Genomic DNA, 22,824 nt, shown 5'->3' with positions numbered 1-22,824 from the left:
TGTGTGTGTGTGTGTGTGTGTGTGTGTGTGTGTGTGTGTGTGTGTGTGTGTGTGTAGTCTTCCCTCTTTTAACTATTTCAGATGCACATGAAGTTCAAGTGTTGCCTGGCTACTCCCCATCCCCCCATGCTCCCTTCCATTGTATAAATTCTGCGTTGTATGTCCCAATTTTATTCCCATTTTATCTCATAAAAGATAATTTTCCCCATTCTTCCTCTTCCTTCTTTCCTCTCCCAGTGCATCTCTCTTTTTCACCCATCCATTCTTCTTTTAAGATCATTCCAAACTAATAGAATCATACCTGTGACCTCTTTCTGAAAAACTCTCTTTAATAGCCCTAGTGATGATAAAGTTCCAAGAGGTTATATGTATTGTCTTCCCATACAAAAATGTAAATAGTTTAACCTTGTTAAAATCCTTTGTGATTTTTTTTTACTCATTTATTTTTATGTTTCCCTTGAGTCTTGTGTTTGAAAATCACATTTTATATTTAGCTCTAGTCTTTTCATCAGGAATACTTGAAAGTTCTGTTTTTTATTAAATGACTGTTTTCTCCCCGGAGAATTATCACTTTTGCTCGGTATATTATTTTAGGTTGTGATCCTCGTTCCTTTGTCTTTCAGAGTACTATATTCCAAAAGTTTTTCTTGAACTCTTCTAGGAATTCTTGTTGGATTTATGTCCAATCTGCATTTTTCTTTGACGTTTTGCTTGTAGGTGTTATTGTCTTATTCTTGTGTTTTGGGATTCCCTATTATCATAGTAGATTTTTATGGTCATATTATTTTTTTGGTTCCTCATTTTTCCAGCCTATTTCTCACCTTTGGATTTTCTTCCCAGATGTTCAGTCCCCTTACTGTCCATGGACTAGACTATTTTCTGTTGCTGTATTGTGCTCCTGGCCAGTCCTTACCCAACTCCCAAATATTTTGCTTGTTTGTCTTCCTAAGCTGCTCTGGGCTGGACAAATGACTCACTGTATTTTTTTTTTTCTTGGCTCTTTTGACCAGAATTTGGTTTGACACAATTTTCTAGGTCATTATGGAGGAGGATGTGAAGGAGCTAAGAAAACATTTACTTGACCTCCCCTCCTTTTAATGTTCATCTTAAAAGTGATTCAGTATTCCATCCATATGTGATCTGAATAGAGTTTAGTGAGTGGAACTTGTCAAGTTCCTCATTCTTATGCTCATTAAGTATCTTAGGATAACAGTTATTTTTAGTTGCTGGTCTGTCTCAAGCCACTCCCCTTACACTTTTGGTTTCATTTTAGGAGAAAATGAGACATTTGTAGCTCATCAATAGTTAACAAAAGGAGATTTACTTCATCACAGCAGGAGAAGTCTATTCAATCAATAAGGATAGGTCCTGAGATAATTCATCTGAGAGAAACCCCCCATTTCAATCCACTAGTCAAGCATCAAGGTCTTTCCAGATCATCTTGATTACTTTGTTTTCAGGCAATAAGAAAATGACATCAACAGTTTGAACTTTTAGTTCCCTGAGCCAACCAGGTCTTGAATAATGTCTCAGTAGTGTTTGAGGAAAAACTACCCTAATCTGCATGGGGCAGGGGTTAAGATATTGGCCTTATCACACCATACAATGAATATTGTATGAATACAATTTATTTATTTATTCATTCATTTATTTATTTATTTATTTATTTTTATTGCAAGTGTTGAACTCTACCTTTCTTTCTTTCTTTCTTTCTTTCTTTCTTTCTTTCTTTCTTTCTTTCTTTCTTTCTTTCTTTCTTTCTTTCTTTCTTTCTTTCTTTCTTTCTTTCTTCCTTCCTTCCTTCCTTCCTTCCTTCCTTCCTTCCTTCCTTTCTTTCTTTCTTTCTTTCTTTTTGGGGTTAAGTAACTTGCCCAAGGTTACACGGCCAGTTATTTTGTGTGGGTGTTAAGTATCTGAGGCCGGAACCAATCCTGGGTCCTCCTGACTCGGGGGCCGGCGCTCTTACTCACTGCGCCACCTGGCCGCCCCTTTACATTTATTTCTATTAGATTTCCTTTTGTTTTATTTGGCTCAATTAGTTTGTTGAGGTTTTGTCTATTTCTATGTCCATATCTATAGCTATATTGCTGTATTTATATCCAGTGTTTAGCATAGTACCTGGCACATAGTAGGCACTTAATAAATATTTATGGAATGAATTGAATATCTTTATATCCATTGAAAAAAATCTTAGAGTGGTAGGTGGACCACACTGAACAAACAAGATCCAGAAGCAATTGAACAAAATGGTCTAGGGTTCAAGAAATCTAGGAATACAAACTACCAATTCCTTATTTGACAAGAGCTACTGGGAAAACATGAAAGCAGTTTGTTTAAAAAAAAAAGTAGGCCAGCCATAATGCCACATATATTCCAAATGTAAAAGGTCACATGAGAAAAAAATTAGAGGAGCATGGAAGGAAGCTTCTTCTAGAATTTTAGTAAGAGAATTCACAGTCAAATAGGAACTAGAGATGCTGACAAAGGACAAAATAAAAAATTTTGATTATATAAAATTAAAGGGATCTTAAATGAATGAAATCAGTGTTCTTAGGGGGAAAAGCTTTTCATCAAATATACCTGATAAAAATTTGGTATTTAAGACATAAAGAAATGATCCAAATATATAAAAACTAAGAGCAATTTGCTAATAAATTGGTAGTTAGAGAATATGAACAATAACTTATAAAAAGTTTTTTGATGCCTTTTGTTTTCCATTATGCTCATTTCCTGATATTCTCCTTCCCACCATGTATCTTTCCTTGTGAGAAAGAAAAACAAGTAAAACCAGTTGGAAAAATGACCATGTATGACAGTGAATGCAACATTTACACATCTGTAGCTGCAGACATCTCTGAGGAAAGGAGAGAGGTGCATTTTATCTGTTTCCTGGGGCCAAGACTGGTCATTTGATTATGGAATAGTCAGCTTTGCTTTAGTGTTCTGTTCATTTGTATTACTATAGTCATTGTGTACATATATAAATACATATGTATATATATATATTTTTGGTTGCTTTGCATCACTTCATACAAGTCTTATCACGGTTCTCTGAATCTGTTGTATTTGTTGAGTCTTACAAGGCAATAATATTCTATTATATTTATGTATTACAAATTCGAATGGATGATTTTCTTCCCCCACCCCATGTTCTATTGTATTGTAATTTTGCAAAGCGTTACCCAATCACATTTAAAAAATTTTCTTATTTTTAGTTACATGGAAAAGCAATTTTAACCTTTATTTTTTAAAATAAAAATTTTTTTCAAATTACACGTAGAGATAATTTTTAACACTTTTTTAATTCAGTTTTTAACATTCGCTTTTTAATAAGATTTTTGAGTTCCAGATTTTTCTCCCTCCCCTCCCTCTTTCCTAAGATAGTAAGCAATTTGATATATGTTATGTATGTATAATCATTGAGATTCTTTTTTTAAAAATTTTGTGTTCCAAATTTTTTCTCTCCCTCCATTGCCTTTCCTCCCCCACAAGGTAATAAGCAATTTGTTATAGATTATACATGCGCCATCATGTAAAACATGTTTCCATATTAGCCATGTTGCAAAAGAGAACATTAAAAAAATAAAGCAAAAGAATTTGCTTCTATCTGCATTCAGACTCCTATCAGTTCTTTCTCTGGAGGTGTATAGCATTTTTACCATAAGTCCTTCAGAATTGTCTTTAGTCGCTGAGGTGCTAACAATAGCTAAGTCATTCACATTTGATCATCATGCAGTATTGCTGTTACTTTGTACAATGTTCTGATTCTGTCCTTTTCATTTTACATCAGTTTATATATTTCCAGGTTTTTCTGAAAACATCCTGCTCATCATTTCTTAAAGCACAGTGGTTTCCCATCATAATCATATACCACAGCTTGTTCAACCATTCCCCAATTGATGGGCATCCCCTCGATTTCTAGTTCTTTGCCACTACAAAAAGAACTACTATAACTATTTTCATTTTTTAAAAAATCTAAACATGATTTACTTTTTAAAAATATTTTTAAATGAATTAATTTTTAGTTTTCAACATTCACTTTTATAGGATTTTGAATTCTAGATTTTTTCATTCTTCCCTCCTCTCTTCCCCTCCCTAAGACAGCATACAGTCTGATATAGGCTATATATACACGTACAATCATATTAAACATATTTCCACATTAGTCATGTGAAATGAATCAAAACAAATGGGAAAAACCACAAGAAAAAAAAATGGGGTTAGAGCCAAGATGGTGGAGTAGAAATAGGACTTCCCCATGGCTCTGGCTTCCACCTCCTCCAATACATATAAAAAATGACTCTAAACAAATTTTAGAGCTACAGAACCCATAAAGTGACAGAGGGAAACATCTCCTGCTGAAGGCATCCTGGCAGGCCGACAGGAAGGAGCAATTGCACCCAGCTGGGAGCTGAGCCCATCCTGCGTGAACCATGCAATTTTGGCCCCAGGGCAGCCCGGACCAGCAGTGGCTAGAGTAGACTTCAGGAGAGTGAAGCAACCAGCAGCTGTGGTGGTTTCTAGACTTCTCAACCCATAAATGCCAAAGATAAAGTAAAAGGCCAGTGTGGAACTCTGTTGGAAAAAGGATGTATGGAAGAGCACAGTCTGGCTCCTGCTCTGGGGATGGGAAGCAGCTGGAGGAGCAGTGGCTGCATGCATGGCCACCTCAGGAGCTCCTGGCCTGCAGATTGTAGAGGGACCAAGGGACCATTAAGAGGATAATTGCTCTTGCTTTAACCTGTTTGGATCTGGAGCATGGTCTTGGGTGGAGGTCTTGGGCTGTGTGGCTGGGTGCCAGAGCCTGTGGGGGCTGCAGAGAGGGTGCCCTCCTAATTGCTCTGGTTGCTGTGAAAACCCCAGCAATTTGGGACAAAGCTCTCTTCATTCTGAAAGCAGAGTTCTGCTGTGGCAAAGAGTTCAGAAGTCAAGTAATTGACTGGCAACATGAGCTAGCAGAAAGAATGCAATCCTACCATAGATTCCTTTTTCAGGGACAAAAAGGATCAAAGCATGGAATGGGAAGAAGACAACGAAGTCAGAACTCCGGCATCAAAAGCTCCCAAGAAAAATATGAATTGGTTACAGGCCATGGAGGAGCTCAAGAAGGATTTTGAAAACTAAGTAAGAGAAGTGGAGGAAAAATTGGGAAGAGAAATGAAAATTATGCAAGAAAATCATGAAAAGAGAGTGAACAACCTGACTAAAGAAAATAACACCTTAAAAAATAGACTAACTCAAATGGCAAAAGAGGCTCAAAAAGGCAATGAGGAGAAGAATGCCTTAAAAAGCTGATTTGCCAGATAGAAAAGGAATTTCAAAAACTCACTGAAGAGAATAATTCCTTCAAAATTAGATTGGAGCAAATGGAAGCTAGGGACTTTAGGAGAAATCCAGATACTATAAAACAGACCCAAACAAATGAAAAATGTAGAAGGCAATGTGAAATATCTCATTGGAAAAACCACTGACCTGGAAAATAGATCCAGGAGAGAGAATTTAAAAATTATTGGACTACCTGAAAGCCATGATCAAAAAAGAGCCTAGACACCATCTTTCAAGAAATTATCAAGATATTCTAGAACGAGAGGGCAAAATAGAAATGGAAAGAATTCACTGATCACCTCTTGAAAAAGATCCCAAAAAGAAAACTCCTAGGAATATTATAGCCAAATCCCAGAGTTCCCAGATCAAGGAGAAAGTACTGCAAGCAGTCAGGAAGAAACAATTTGGGTATTGTGGAAACACAATCAGGATAACATAAGACCAAACAGCTGCTACACTAAGGGATTGAAGGGCTTGGAATATGATATTCCAGAGGTCAAAGAAGCTAGGGTTAACACCAAGAATCACCTACCAAGCAAAACTGAGTATAATGTGTGGGGTGGCTAGTTGATGCAGTGAATAGAGCACCGGCCCTGGAGTCAGGAGGACTTGAGTTCAAATCCGGCCTCAAACACTTAACACAAAAACTAGCTGTGTGACCCTGGGCAAGTCAATTAACCCCAATTGCCCTCCAAAAAAGGCACCCCCCCCCAACTGAATATAATGCTTCAAGGGAAAATATGGTCATTCAGCGAAATAGAGGATTTTCAAGCATTCTTGATGAAAAAACTAGACCTGAACAGAACATTTGACTTTCAAATACAAGAAGCATGAGAAGGTAAACAGGGAAAAGAAATATAAGAAACTTATTAAAGTTGAACTATTTACATTCCTACTTAGAAAAATGATAATTGCAACTCATAAGACTTTTCTCAGTATGAGGACAGTTGAAGGGAATATCTGTGTATATTTATGTATACATACATATATATATATATATATATATATATATATATATATGCATAGACAGAGGGCACAGGACAAGTTGAATATGAAGGGATGATTTCTAAAAAAATAAAATTAAGATGTGAGAGGAATATTTTGGGATAAGGAGAAAGGGAGAGATAGATTAGCGTAAATTATCTCATATAAAAGCGGCAAGAGAAAACTGTTACAATGGAGGGGAAGAGCAGGAAGATGAAAGGGAATGGGTTAGCCTTACTCTAATTGAATTTGACTTAAGGAGGGAATAACATACACACTCAATTGGGTATCTTACCCTACAGGAAATAAGAGGGGAAGGGGATAAGAGGGAGGATGATAGAAGGGAGGGTAGATTAGAGGAGAATGGGTAGTTAGAAGCAAACACTTTTGAAAAGGGACAGGGTCCAAGGAGAAAATAGAAAAAGTGAGGGGCAGGATAGGATGGAGGGAAATATAGTTAGTCTTTCACAATATACCTGCTATGGAAATGTTTTGTGTAACTACACATGTACAACCTATATTGAATTGCTTATCTTCCTAGTGGGGGTGGGTGAAGAGGAAAGAAGGGAAAAAAATCTGGAACTCAAAGTTTTAAAAACAAATGTGTATATAAAAAAAAGAAAATACTCTCTCTGTACATAACTCTTCTAGTGTTTATTGGATTGGATTTTTCTATGCAGATAGTTTATCTTGTAATCTGTACCATTAATAAAGGGACTGTGGTGACCTGGAGATCTTGGCTGGAAAAAAAAAAAAGAAAAGGAAAAAAACAAAAAAGAGAAAATAATATTCTTTGATCTGCATTCAGACTCCATAATTCTTTCTCTGAATGTGAATAGCATTTTCCATCATGAATCTTTTGCAGTTATCTTAGGTCATTGCGTGACTTGAGAAGGACTATGTTTACCAAAGTTGGTCATTGAATAATGTTGCTATTACTAGGTACAATCTTCTCGTTCTGCTCACTCACTTAATTTATGTAAGTCTTTCCAGGTTTTTCTGAAATCAGCCTGCTCTTCATTTCTTATGGAATAATAGTATTCCATTTACATTCATAAACCACAACTAGTTCAGCCATTTCCCAATTATAGGCATCCCCTCAATTTCTAGCTCTTTACCATCACAAAAAGAGCTGTTATAAATATTTTTGAACATGTGAGTCATTTTTCCTTTTTTATGATCTCTTTGGGATACAGACCTAGTAATGGTATTGCAGGATTAATCCCTTTGGGCATAGTTCCAAATCTCTCTCCAGAATGGTTGGATCACTTCATAATTCCACCAATAATGCATTAGTATTTCAGTTTTTCCATATCTTTTCTAACATCAGTCATTTTCCTGTTTTGTCAGTGTTAGCCAATCTGAAAGGTGTGATGTGGTACCTCAGAGTTGTTTTGATTTGTATCTAATCAATAGTGATTTTTAGTGTTTTTTTATATGACTGTAGATTTTAATTTCTTCTTCTGAAAACTGCCTGTTCATATCCTTTGACCGTTTATCAATTGATTTTCAAAAGAAAAAATGAAACTATTGACAGCTATCTGAAAAAATGCTCCAAGTAGTAGTGTAAATTAAATTAATGTTGAATCACACTCCAAGAAAATTGTTGAAGATTATAAGAGAAAAAAAGCCAGGCAATATCTGGGGAAGCTGTAGGAAGACAGACAGACACACTAGTAGTGTTCTATGAATTGGAACTATGCTTGAAGAGTGATTAATCATTCATAGTCTTTGATAGTCCAGGAGAAAGAAGGTAGATATGGTAGTCACTGCACCTGTTTTATTTAGTTTGGGCAGGTTTACCTTTAAGGGGTTAAAGGAAGCTGTTCTTGGTATCATCATTGGTTTGGCTTCTTTGTTGCCTGAAGCATAAAAGTCCTGTGTTGTGCAGAGTTGATGTTAGAGATCTTAGCTGGATTCTCATTGCTCAGTGGGAACTTTTTGTTATTAGTAAAGTATTTATGTTATATTTTATAGTCTACTAGAGTCATTTCATTCTAACCCTGAGCTTGGACTGGCCTGAGTTAGGCTTGACCCAGAAAAGTGGGTGTCAAATAAGACAAAAATGTTGTTTGAGAAGTAGAGGAAAACCAGAAGCATAGTATAGTACAGTGGCTCTCAAATTTTTTTATTTTTTTGCTCACAGAATGTTACTTATTCTTTTCACTGAGGACCTATGGCATCTTATGGTGTAGGTTCAGGAGAATTGTATTTTTACATATGATTGTTTGCATGTGGAAGTTTCATATAATTTCTAGGAGACTTGAGTCTTCAGGTTTTTTTTTTTGGAGGGCAGTTGGGGTTAAGTGACTTGCCCAAGGTCACACAGCTAGTTTTTGTGTTAAGTGTCTGAGGCTGCGTTTGAACTTAGGCCCCCCTGAATCCAGGGTTGGTGCTCTATTCACTATGCCACCTAGCCGCCCTGAATCTTCAGTTTCATATTGTTTCTGGAACACTTAATGATTGCTCATGGCATACTATAGCATACCTTTTGAGAACCACTGCTGTAGTGGTAGAGGTTATTGCCTTCTTTCAACATGCACCTTTCTATTTGGAGGGAGCAAAACACCTCTTTAGTTGGGAGTCTGTAAATTTTGCTTTGTCGGGGCGGGGGGAGTGACAGAGAAATGAGAAATTGTTTCTTGGTGGACTGAATGCACTTCTTTTGTATAACACTCACCATCTGCAAAACAAAACATAGAAATGACATCTGGTGGTCGCTCCGTTGTATTAACACTGTACTCCTATACAATAGTTGCTCCTAGGCAACCATTGACACTATGCTGCTGCCCAGGGTCCTGATTATAATTGTTGGTTTTATGAAAGCAACTTACTCATTGTGGCTGAAAGTGTTGGGCTGGGTTGATGGAATAGGCCTTCATTTTTCCAGATGGTTTTTACTTTGTACTGTATGGTTTCTGAGGTCCCTTTCTTCTCTTGATCTGTGGCCTTATGATTCACAGATTCAGTATAACTAATCATCAGAAGCTCTTTAGTGTAGTATGGAAAGAACCCTGGATAGACTTGGAGTCAAAAGTACTGAGTTGAAAGACTAGTTTTGCTGCATACTAGCTATGTGACTTTGCACACAGTGGACATTTAATAAATGTTGAATTGGGTTGACTTTGGGCAAGTCCCTTTACTTTCATACTCATTTTACTCATCTGTAAAATGGGAAAGTAATTATAACTTTCATTTGTATAAGTTCTTTAAGGTTTTTGCAAAGCATTTTATATAGGTTGTTTCAGTTGATCTGTATAATAATCCTGTGAGGTAGGTGCTACTATTTTCTCAATTTTACAAAGACATTAAGAGTGAAGTGACTTGGCTAGAGGGTCACACAGCTAATAAGTATCTGAAGCAGAAGTCAGCCGAGGTCTTCCTGACTCTAAGCTCAGTGTTCCATCTGCTACTTCTTTTCCCTTTAAGGTTTACAAAAAGCATTTCATTTCAGCCTCATGACAGTTTGGTGAGATAGGTGCTTTTTAAGGATGAGGAAACGGACTCAGAGAGGTTAACTGACTTATGGTCATGGTTATAACATGTAGAATTAGGGTTTGAACTCAGGTGACTCATTGCCTATCCACCATGTCACATTTTGCTGCAGCTAGCTTACAGGGATTTGAGAATCCAATCAGTTAATGGATATGAAACATTTTGTAAATAGAATGCTATATACACATGAAGTTTATTCCCAACAAATTCATTTCCCTGTCCCTCCACTCTTGGGCTCTTCCTATCTGGGCATTTGGACATTGCACAACATGGCAGGTGATTGTGTGAAAGAATCAATCATTAATTTCAAGTGAATACCTGAAAAATAACAATTTAAACTGCCTCAGAGTTTCTTAGTACTTAATTTGTTTGATTTTATTTGGTATGTCCAAATGGCTCAGAGGTGGGTATTGGTTTGTTTTGTCTTTACAGTGGTTGAAGGGCTCTCTCTATTGGATTTGGGAGTGTCTCCTTATTCTGGAGCAGTTTTTCATGAAGTAAGTATTAATGTTTCTTTTCTTTTCCATGTATTAAAAATATTTTATTGCTGTTCAAACAAATTCTAAGCAATTTAAAACACTGGCTATCTAATAGCAATTTAAAATATCCTTTGAAAAATTATTTAAGAAATAATCCTGTGTTTGAAGTCCTCTTCATATAACAGTTGTGTCACAATTGTGATGGAAGTGATTGCTGTATAAATTGAAGAAACAGACCTTGGCCATGGAAAATATACCCAGAGAGGTTATTTGGAAATATAGAAAGACTTCTGCAAAGTTCCTTTCTTGACAGTATTATTACATTATCTTCCTAGATCTTTATTTCTAGACCCACAGTACAGATATTCTAGGTAAATGGAGAGAGGAATGTTTTTGTACTATTAGGTCTAATTAATGAGTATGGCATGTACTTGAGTTCTCACTTGAGTGAGAAACTTAACTACTACTGTCTGGATAAAGTTACTTAACTTTCTGATCTGTGTAAAATAAGGGTAATTTTTCAAAAACTTGATGTAGCTACTGCAAGGTTATCCCTATTTTACACAGATAGATATACAGGAGATAATAGATATAAAACATTTAGTAACTCTAAAGTATAGGTGTAAGGTGTTAAGATTTTATTATTAATATTCAAATGGTTCTGGGTTTTGCATGTTTGAGTGCTTTTTTCCCTTGATGTAGATTCTAATAACTTATAGTTTTTTTTGGTGTTCTGGAAATTATTTTGTTTTAGTTGTTTCTTTTGATAGTATGAGGTTTGGCTTACACTTTTTTGTTTTTATCTTGTAGACACCGCTAATAATCTATCTTTTCCATTTCCTGATTGACTATGCGGAGTTGGTATTTATGGTAAGTAATCTACTTTAAAAAAAATTAAATTAATTTATTTTTGTTACATTTTAAGTTTCCAATTGTCTTCCTCTCTCCATTCCTCACACTAGAGAAGGCCACCATTTGACACAAATTTATAAATAGATGTAGAACCAGACTATTATTTATCAGTTTATCAGTTCTTTTTCTGGAGATGGATAGCGTCTTCCTTCATAGGTCCTTTCTAGCTCATTTAAGTATTTGTAAGACTCACAATAACTTGGTCTTTCACAGTTGTTCTTTGAACAATATTGCTGTTACTGTATACAACATTCTCCTGGTTCTTTTAATTTCTCTTTTCCTTATTTTATTCAAGCTTTTCCACGTTTCCATGTTAGACTCTACAATGGCTTTTCTGTAAAAGTAAATAACTTATAAATAAGAGATAGAGAGCATTGTGAAACATATAATGGATAATTTCAGTCACATTAAATTAAAAAGTTGTTGTATAAATAAAATCGGCTAACTCATCATTTCTTATAGCATAGTAGTATTTCATCACAATTACATACCACAACTTGTTAGCCATTTCCCAATTGATGGTCTTCCCCTTGATTTCCAGTTCTTTGCCATGACAAAGTGAGCTACTAAAAATATTTTAGAACATATAGGTTCTTTTTCTTATTCCCTGATCACCTTGAGAAACCTAATAGTGGTGTTTCTGTGTCAAAGGGTATACACAGTTTTATTCCAGATTGCTCCCTAAAATGGCTGGATTAGTTCATGATTCCAATAATATGTTAATGTCCTAATTTTTCCCCATTCCCTCCAACATTTGTCATGTTACCCTTCTATCATTTTAGTCAACTTCATAGGTATGAGATATCTCAGTTGTTTTAATTTGCATTTCTCTAATCAATAATAATTTATAGAATTTTTTTCATATGACTACATATGGTTTTGACTTTTTCATCAAAAAAAACCTGTTCATATCCTTTGACCATATATCAATCACGGAATAACTCATTTCTTATAAATTTGACAGAGTTCTCCGTATATTTGAGATATGAAACATTTATCTGAAAAACTAAATTTTTTCCCCAATTTTCTGCTTTTTTTTCTAATCTTGGCTACATTGGTTTTATTTGTACAACTACTTTTTAATTTAATGTAATTGAAATTATCTATTATATGTTTCACAATGCTCTCTATCTCTTATTTATAAGTTATCTACTTTTAAAGAAAAGCCATTATGGGGCAGCCAGGTAGTGCAGTGAGTAAGAGCGCTGGCTCCGGAGTCGGGAGACCCGGGATCGGTTCCAGCCTCAGATACTTAACACCCACACAAAATAACTGGCCATGTAATCTTGAGCAAGTTACTTAACCTCAATTGCTTTAAAAAAAAAAAAAAGAAAAGCCATTGTTATAATGTTTGTAGAGTCTATCAGAACTTGTCTTGATTCTTATAATCATGTAGCCTCAGATTCTGATACATGTTAATTCTTAGAACTGTTATAGTGTCATAGAAGTAAGGAATATTTTCTAAAATCTCTGGCTAAATAGATGGGAAGGAGTGTGGTGGGGTGAAAAGGGCACTTGGTGTTCAGAGTCCTTCCTGTGATGGTAATTAATTCATATGACCTTGAAAATGCTACGTAACTGTCCCTTAATAAATACCTACCACAGGGTGGTTGTACATAGATTAAATGAGATAGGGGTGACTAGGTGGTGCAGTGAACAGAGCACCGGCCCTGGAGTCAGGAGGAGCTGAGTTCAAATCTGGCCACAGATACTTAACACTTACTAGCCATGTGACCTTGGGCAAGTCACTTAACCCCAATTGCCCTGCCTTCCCCCTCTAAAAAGCCGGAAAAAAAGATTAAATGAGATAATTAATGTACATAAAAGTCCTTTATAAGCAGTAAAATGCTATATAGACATTGGAATATTTTAGAGGAAATAAATTCTTTCTCCATTTCATCTTCCTTTCCTGTTCTTCAGAGTGGAGCATAAAGATGAATTAAGACAGTCTGTACCATCATGGGACTTTTAGTCTTTTAGGAGGAGGATAAGACATGTGCACAGATAGATATAAGGCAAATTAGAACATGACAAGTTCATAAAAGGAATAGAAGATGCTATGAAATTAGATGGGTGAGCATTTGTAGATGGGCGAATAAGGAAAAATTCTTTATAGAGGTGTCATTTCCTCATGTTTGTCACTTAATCTTCAAAAAATATTACATATATTAAACAAAAGTTCAATATGTGCTTAATATGTATGATATGCTGTGCTTTACAATCACAAAGTTCATTATATATATATTGATCTTCTGACTATTTATAGATGAGGAAACTATAGATCCTCCAGAAATTAAGCAGTATGGTCAAGATTAAGAACCTGTGGCAAAGCCAGGGCCTAAACCTAGACCATCTGATTTAAGACTTTTATGATGACCTCTTTTTACTTACTTGCGTGACTTTGGCCTTGTCACTTAAACTCTCTGGGCTATAGTTTCTTCATCTATAAAATGAAGGGTTGAACTAAGTGATTAGGGATTCTTAACCTGGGGTATGAACAAAAAAAATTGATAACTATTTCAGTATAATTGATTTCCTTTATAATCCTATGTATTTTATTTTTTACATTTAAAAACACTTGGCAGGGGGTGGGGGGGGGGAGAGGAAATGGAGCCAGGATGGAAGAGAAAAGATAGAAAAGAACCTAAGCTCTCCCAAATTCCCCTCCAAACAGCTTTAAATAATGCTCAAAACAAATTCTGGAGCAGCAGAACCCACAAAAGTGGGTTCCAGATCAAGACAACTCAGAAGGCTGGAAGAAAAGGTTTGTTACATGGCATGAGAGTAGAGTGCAGTGCAACACAGGCTGCATTCCAGCAAACCAGCAGTAGGCCATGGGAGTGACTAAATCAACATGGAAGCTGAAGCTTCTATAGCCCTTAGATCATAGAAGGTAAGGGGTTGGACACCTGGTCAGAAGATGATTACAGGGTCCCCTTGCTGGCAGTGCAGGACTATTGCATTGCCTATACTTGAATCTGGGTCACAGTCCTGAGCCACAGTCCCAGGGCAAGGAGAAGCACTAGCATCCCAGAGCTGGTGGCCTCAGGGGTGTGAGGATCCTGGTCATAGTTCCATTATGGAAGAGAATGCTTGTGGACATTCACCAATCAGAGCACAGGCTAGGAGAGAAGTAACCATACCTCTTCTTAGATCATATCACTTTGGAAACTTTACAGACCCCCAGAACTAGCTCTGAAAACAACTGAACAAAAAACCCATTTAAGAACCAACAACTTACAGATCCCCCCCACTCCTCTAAAACTAGCTCAGAAAACAGCTGCACAAAAAAACCTGAATCTTGGGATAGTGCCCCCTCTACGCCAGAAACAGAAACTAACTTTAATATATAAAGTTAAAAGTCAAGAAATAGGCTGGAAAAATGAGCAAGCAAAAAAAAAGAAAGAATCTGACCTTAGAAAATTATTGTTGTGAGAGGGAAGATCAAAACACAAATTCAGGAGACAGCAAAGTCAAAATTGCTATATACAAAGCCTCCAAGAAAAATATGAATTGATTTCAGGCCATGGAAGAGCTCAAAAAGGATTTTACAAATCAAGTAATAGAGATAGAGAAAAAATTGGGAAGAGAAATGAGGGTGGTGAAAAAAAATCATGAAAAAAGATTCAGTAGCTTGATAGAGGAGGCGCACAAAAAAGTATTGAAGAAAATAACATCCTTTAAAGACAGAATTAGCCAAATGGAAAAAGATTTACAAAAATTCACTGAAAAAAAGAACTCCTTAAAATGTAGAACTGGCTAAATCAAAGAGGAGGTTCAAAAACTCACTAAAGAAAGTAATTACTTATTGATTGGGAAAATGAGATGTCTGAAGAGTTCTCACAAGTTTGTTGATACAATACTCTCTATAATTTATAGAAAATAAGATGTGCCCCCCAAGGAAGCATTCTTCTGTTAGTAAAATAGTTTGCTGAAATGTAAGCTAAATGCAGTGCAAAATTGAATTCATGGCATTGGGTGATGTCAGTTTTCTAAGTAATCATCTTTTAAAAATATCTCCTTGATAACAAGCCCGTTGAGCTTGTCAATTTTCCCAATACCTGTCACCAAGAATAGGGTAGCCTGGCATACATTTTTATATTTGCTGCCAAAATTCACAAGCTTATACATATTGAATCATGCTGAAATTGCAACGAAATGACCAGTTGTATATTGTAGTTGGTTTAATGTAAACTGTAAAAAAAATTTCAGTGTATTTTTGGTTGTTGCTCTTACCTGTCTGAAAAAGTGTATATTAAAGAGTTATGTTGTATGGATTATTTATTTGTAATTGAACAAATTTCAAGAATAAAGAAATGTAGAATATGTTGCTCAAACTAAAAAAAAAGAAATTCCTTAAAAATTAGAATTGTGCAAGTGGAAGCTAATCACCCCATGAGACATCATAATACGATAAAACAAAATCAAAAGAATTTTAAAAAATAGAAGAAAATATGAAATACCTCATTGGAAGAACAACTGACCAGGAAAATAAGTGGAGGAGAGATAATTTAAGAATTATTGGACTCCCTGAAAGCCATAACCAAAAGAAAGAGCCTAGATATCATCTTCAAGAAATTATCAAGGGACGGCTAGGTGGCGCAGTGAGTAAAGCTCTGGCCCTGGAGTCACGAGGACCTGGGTTTGGTTCCGGCCTCAGACACTTAACACCCACACAAAAAAAACTAGCCATGTAACCTTGGGCAAGTTACTTAACCCCAATTGCCCTCCAGAAGTCCAAAAAAAAAAAAAGAAATATCAAGGAAAACTACCCTGATATTCTAGAGCCAGAGGGTAAAATAGAAATTGAAAAAAATCCACTGATCACCACTTCCTGAAAGAGATCCCAAAATGAAAACTTCCAGGGATATTATAGCCAAATTCCAGACCTCCCAGGTCAAGGAGAAAATTTTGCAAGCAGACAGAAAGAAACAGTTCAAATATCATGGAGCTACAGTTGGGATAAAACAGAATTTATCTGCTTCTTCATTAAAGGATTGGAGGACTTGGAACATTATATTTTGGAAGGCAAAAGAAGTTAGGATTCCAACCAAAAATCATCTACCCTGCAAAACTGAGTATAATCCTTCAGGGGGATTATAAGGGAGAAAAAGGATACTCAATGAGAGATAGAGGACTTTCAAGCATTCCTGATGAAAAGTCCAGATGAAAATCTAATAGTTAAATACAAGATTCAAGAGAAGTGTAAATAGGAAAGAGAAACCATAAGGGATTTAATAAGATTAAACTGTTTATATTCCTAGATGGGGAGCTGATACTTGTAACTCCTAAGAACTTTCTCATTATGGCAGTTAGAAGGAATATACATAGATAGAGGGCATGGGTATGAATTGAATATGATGAGATGATATCAAAAAAAATTAAGGGGTGAGAAAGAGGAATGTACTGGGAGAAGGGGAAAGGGAGAGGTGGAATAGGGTAAATTATCTTACATAAAAGAGGCACAAAAGGGGGAAGCTAGATGGTGCAGGGAATAGAGCACTGGCCCTGGAGTCAGGAGGACCTGAGTTCAGATCCCGCCTCAGACACTTAACACAAAAAACTAGCCATGTGACCTTGGGCAAGTCACTTAACCCCAATTGCCCTACCTTTCCCCCTCCAAAAAGCAAAAAAAAAAAGATAAAAAAGAGGCACAAAAGAGCTTTTATATTGGAAGGGAATTTGGGAAAGGTGAGGGGGAGCATTTGAACCTTACTGTCACTGGAATTGGTCAAAGAGGCAATAACATTTATACTCAATTGGATATAGAAATCTATCTTACTCTACAGGAAAGTAGGAAGGGAAGGGCATAAGAGAAAGGGAAGGGCTGATAGAAGGGAGGGAAGATTGGGGGAGTCAAAAGCAAAACAGTTGAGGGTGGACAAGGTGAAAGGAGAGAGAGAGTAGGATAAACAGGAAAAAAATGGGATAGAGGGAAATAAATAGTAATCATAACTGTGAAAAAAATGTTTATGGCTAATTTCTTTGATAAAGGCCTAATTTCTCAATTATGTAGAGAGTCAAATTTATAAAAAAATAAGAGCCATTCCCCAACTGGTAAATTATCAAAGGATGCGAACAGGCAGTTTTCAAAGGAAGTAAAGTTATGTATAGTCATAAGAAAAAAATGCTGTAAATCACTATTGATTAGAGAAATGTAAATTAAAACTACTCTGAGGTACCACCCCACACATATCAAATTGGCTAATAGGACAGAAAAGGAAAATGACAAATGTTGGCAGTAATGTGGGAAAGTTGAGACACTAATGCACTGTTGGTGGAGTTGTGAATTGATTCAGCCATTCTGGAGAATAGTTTGGAACTATGCCCAAAATGTGATAAAACTGTGCATACCCTTTGATCCAGAAATATCACCACTAGTTCTGTACCCCAAAGAAATCAAAGGAAAAGCACCTATATGTACAAATATATTTATCACAGCTCTTTTTCTGTTGGCGAAGTCATAGAAATTGAGGGGATGCCCATCAATTGGGAATGATTGAACAAGTTGTACTATATGATTGTGATGGAATACTGTTGTGCTCTAAGAAATGACAAGCAGGATTCTCTAACCTGAAAAGACTTATATGAACTGATGCAAAGTGAAATGAGCAGAACCAAGAGAACTTTGTACAAAATAACAGCAATATTGTATGATGATCAGCCATGAATGATTGTAATGCAGTGTAATTATCTAAGACAATTCTGAAAGATTTATGATGAAAAAATGCTATCTACCTCCAGAGAAAGAACTGATGGATCTGAATGCAGATTGAAGCTTAATTTTTTTTAAAAAACTTTCTTTTGGTTTTTTTTGTCTGTTTTCTTTTGTAATGTGACTAATAAGGAAATAAGTTTTGCATGATTGCCCATATATAACCTATATCAAATTACTTGCCTTCCTAACAGTGGGTTGGAGGGAAGGAGAGAATTTTGAACTCAAAATTAAAAAAAAAAATCTAAAAATTGTTTTTACATGTAATTGGGGGGAAAAGAAAATGCTAAATGTATGTATATATATTTTTTAAAAAAGCATTTTTCTGAGAAGGGATCCATAAGCTTTCCAGGTTGCCAGAGGGTTCCATGACTTAAAAAAAAAAAAAGGTTCAGATCCTCTGAACAAATGGAGGGACTTTGTGGTCCCTTCCAGGTCTAATCTAGGATACTGTGAAGTCCAGTGCTTTCTCCTTTACTCTATAATGCCTCTAAATATTATCTGTATCGAAATATTACTATCAGAATGTTGATAGCAGCATTGTTAACAGTGTCCTTATCAGTACTGTTACTAATATGTGATCTGAATTGTGGATTGTATTAGCATTTGTTCTTCAGAAGTTGGAGAGACAATCTTTTCTGGTGTTTCTGTAACATTTCTTGCTAGTGATTTGCCTTCACTAGATTGGTTTTTAAAATGGATAGAACTATGTAAGATGAAATGTATTTTATTGCTGGACTTTTAGAGCTTTTGGAGGTTTCATCCACTCCCTGTTTAATAAAAGTCCTAGCAGGTTTAACTCTAGTTTTATCTTTTTCCAGCACTCACACTGATTCTTGTTGTACCATTGTGTGATTTTCATTAAATTAACTTTGTGACAGTTCTTCTCAGTTGAGCTATTTCCAACTATACTTATTTTGACTTGGTGTATTACAGGTTCTGATACCTACCACAACCTACTTTGTTTATGCAGAGTAGCAAGTTTTTATTCAGTAGTTTTCCTTTTTAGAGTTGTTTGCTTTTAAAAGTATGTAATCCAAGTATGATTTTAGTTGGTGATTGGTTTCACTGGTAAAACTTTTAGTGTAATTAACACCTGAGTACTCCATGGAGGAATATCTGAAACAAGTAGTCATTCTAGTCTCTGCTTGAGCACCTCCAGCAATAAGGTACTTATTATCTAGTGAAACAGCTTCATTCCATTATGAGAGAACTCAGGTTAAGTAAGTTCTTCCTTATTTCAGACTGTTATTTGCTTCCTTTAGTTTCTGATGTATTGTTCCTCATTTTGGTTTCTGGAGCCAACCAGAATAAAGCTAATCGCTCTTCTAGGTTATAACTCTTTAGATATTCAGACATTAATTCAGACAATTAACTGTACTAAATTTTCTCTTTCAAGACTTAAACATCCCCAGTTCATTAATCAATTCATGTATAACATGGTTTGAATCCTTCACTGCCCTAGTTACCCTCTTGAACATATTCCATTTTTTTTTAATGTTCCCCTCTAAAATGTTCCCCTAGAACTAAATGCAGATTGTACAGTTGTGGTCTGACTAGATCAACACACCATGAAAATCGGACCTGCTTTCTTCTGCTTACTGCATTTATTAATGTCTCTAGAACTAGAGCATAGTCTAATTGGAAATAGCACCCCGACCTACATCACCTTGCTTTAGGAATCCAGTCTGGAATTATGAGACCAGTTTTGGGTTTATTCTGTGTTCCATATACATATTCTATATACTTTTGCTAGTCACAGGAAAAAAAGGGTTGAAAGATGTCTAAAAAACAGTTTGGTTCAACAACTATTTGTAAAGTGCTGACAGTGTAAGATAAATATTAGATTAGGAATATAAAGACAAAAATAAAAATAATCCCTATCCTTACGGCATTTATATTTAAAAAAGAACCGTTGTTGACCTTAATGTTGGTAAGCTCATGTATTCAGGGTACTTGGTTCACTTGACTTACTTGCTCATTTTGGGGATGTGCATCTGAGCCAGTGGGTACTTAGGAGGTTCATTTTGGTTTAGATTCTGCTAAGAGATTTAATTTGAAAAGCACTTTGTGGAGACCCTAGATTTGCAGATCTCTCTTAGGGATTCGAAATGGCTTAGAGGCAGGATTGAGCTGGATCCAGAACGTTCTTTTTTTGCCTAGTATTATGTGAAAAGGAATTATCTATTGGCTTCTGTGAATTGATTTTTGGGGCTCAGGTGAGAGGGAGACAATAGTTCTACATGGTTTTGTGAATTTTTTGCTCAAGGTAGCAACATGACCATGTGAAAAGAGTTGTATCCCTCTAGCCTTAGACCTTTCTTACTCTCCTTCTGACTTGGTCCCTTTTTGTAATCTTCTTCTTACTTTCTTTTTTTTCTTTTTTAGTTTACATCACTCATTTCCACAAGATTTTGAGTTACAAATTTTCTCCCCATTTTTCCTCTACCCACCACTCCAAAACAGCGATCCCACTGAATATCCCCTACCCCAATCTGCTCTCTCCCATATCTTCCCCCAAAACCCTTCTGACTTTCCAGTAGGGCATGGTGGATCTCTGTGCCCCAGTGCCTGCATATCTTATTTCCCAGTTACATGTAAAATAATAATAATAATAATATATTTTTTAAACATTTGATTTTAAACTTTTGAATTCCAGATTCTTTCCCTTCCTCCCTCATCACCTACCCTTACTGGTCAGATAAGCAATTAAATATAGGTTGTACATGTGTAGCTATGCAAAACATTTCCATAGTGGATATATTGTGAAAGACTGACTATATTTCCCTCCATCCCATCCAACCCCCACTTGTTCTGTTCTCTACTTTGATCCTATCCATTTTCTTTCTTTCTTTTTTTTTTTTTTTAAGCAATTGGGGTTAAGTAACTTGCCCAAGGTTACACGACCAGTTTTTTTGTGTGGGTGTTAAGTGTCTGAGGCCAGAACTGATCCCAGGTCTTCCCAACTCTGGGGCCGGAGCTCTACTCATTGTGCCACCTAGCTGCCCCATCCTGTCCCTTTTCAAAAGTGGGTGCTTCCAACTGCCCTCCCCACCAGCCTGCCCTCCCTTCCATCATCCCCCCTCTTATCCCCTCCCCCCCTACTCTCCTGTAGGGTGAGATACCCTATTTAGTGTGTATGTCATTCCTTCCCTAAGCCAAATTCATTGAGAATAAGGTTGACTCATTCCCTTTTGCCTTCCTGTTCTTCCCCTCCATTGTAACAGTTTGCCTCTTTTATATGAGATAATTTACCCCATTCTGTCTCTCCCCATCTCCTCTAATTATATTCTTCTCTTACCTCTTAATTTCACCTTTTAAGTATCATCCCTTCCTATTCAATTGCTCCTGTGCCCTTTGTCTATGTATACCTGTACACATATATACACATATTCACATATGTATTCATATGCCCATATACCCTCCTATATAGACATATATGTGTATGTATACATTTCTATTCCCTTCAACTTTTCTCATACTGAGAAAAGTTTTATAGGTTGCAATTATTGTTTTTCCATGTAGGAATGTAAGTAGTTCAACTTTGATAAGTTCCTTATGATTTCTTTTCCCTGTTTACCTTCTCATGCTTCTCTTGCTTCTTGTATATGAATGTCAGATTTTCTATTCAGCTCTGGTATTTTCTTCTTACTTTCTATAGGTAACTGATGCACTTACTGCAATTGCACTGTATTATGCAATCCAGGACTACAACAAGGTGGTGGTAAGTAGTCAGTAGCTGAGTTGTTCGTTTTGGAATTTTATCATCTGTATTTTTTTATGTTTCTGTAAAAGGGATATATGTTCAAGGAATCTTCTAGCATCAAAATCATAGCAAATGAGAGTGAAGGTGCTTGTCAGACCTTACTGATAGCTGCAGTATAGTCAGCTGTAATCTGTGTAGCCTGTTAATAAACTTTATTAGTATCACACTCTTCCATAAGTTAAGACTTGAATGAACTGGGCTGTACTATTGCTATTAATAGAAAGTCCTAAAACTCTTCCTTTCTTTTTGACCACTACTTTTACCTTTCAAGGAAGAATAAATGATAGCTGTAATTTGTTCATTCAGTAGTTTCAACAAATATTTATTTAATGCCTATCTCTTTTCAAAGAACTGTGCTAGTGTTGGAGATAGAAAGATGAGTGAAGACATGGTCCCTGCTCTCATGGAGCTTCTAATAGAGTTAGAAAGGGGGATCTGACCCAGTGACGAATGACAGTGATAAAAAATAAACTTCTTGTGCATAAGAGAGTGTGTGCAAAGTTCTCTGTGAGGACTGACAAAGGAAAGATTATTTCTATTCAGGGTAGCCATATGGAAGAGATAGTATTGACACTAATTCATTATTGTTGGAATTGTGAAACGATCCAGCCATTTCAGAGAGAACCTGGAATTATGCTCAGTTATTAAACTGCCCATATACACCCTTTGACTCGACAATACTACTACTTGGTCTGTTTCTGAAGGTAACTAGGAAAAAAGGAAAAGAACTATATGTTCTAAAATGCTTATAGCTGCTTTCTTTGTAGTGGTAAGCATTGCAGGGATGCACATTAATTGGGGAATGGCTAAACAAGTTGTGGTATATGTGATGGAATACTACTGTGCATGATGAGCTCAGTGATTTTAGAAAAACATGGAAGGGTTTGAATGAAATAATGAAGAGTAAAATGAGCAGAACCAAGAGAACAGTGAGTACACCTAACAGCAGTATTGTTTTAAGAACGACTTTAAGTGAATAAGTTATTCTTCTGGATGTTATAAATACTCAAATTAACTATAAAGGATGTATGAAGAAAGATGCTATCTGCATCCAGAGAAAGAATTGATAAACAGAAATATGTATAGAATAGTTTTACAAATACACACACACACACACACACACACACACACACACACACACACACACA

At 36.1% G+C, this 22,824-nt stretch overlaps 1 protein-coding gene across 1 annotated transcript in view; it reads left to right on the top strand.

Annotated features, from left to right (window-relative positions):
• Positions 1 to 22,824, top strand: part of PIGU (phosphatidylinositol glycan anchor biosynthesis class U) — a 107,651-nt gene that overhangs the window by 24,971 nt on the left and 59,856 nt on the right. Inside the window, exons 2-4 of the mRNA XM_069077578.1 lie at positions 10,237 to 10,301; positions 11,094 to 11,153; positions 21,572 to 21,634. Of these exons, the coding sequence (XP_068933679.1) occupies positions 10,237 to 10,301; positions 11,094 to 11,153; positions 21,572 to 21,634 (188 nt within the window). The remainder of the gene's footprint in view (positions 1 to 10,236; positions 10,302 to 11,093; positions 11,154 to 21,571; positions 21,635 to 22,824) is intronic.

The sequence above is a fragment of the Petaurus breviceps genome, unplaced genomic scaffold (genome assembly GCF_028583685.1).
Source record: "Petaurus breviceps papuanus isolate PSGF00001 unplaced genomic scaffold, PetGlider_PUasm1.0 90994, whole genome shotgun sequence".
NCBI lineage: Eukaryota > Metazoa > Chordata > Mammalia > Diprotodontia > Petauridae > Petaurus > Petaurus breviceps.
The sequence above is the reverse complement of the archived record's forward strand: the minus strand, read 5'-3'. Positions and strand labels throughout refer to the sequence as shown.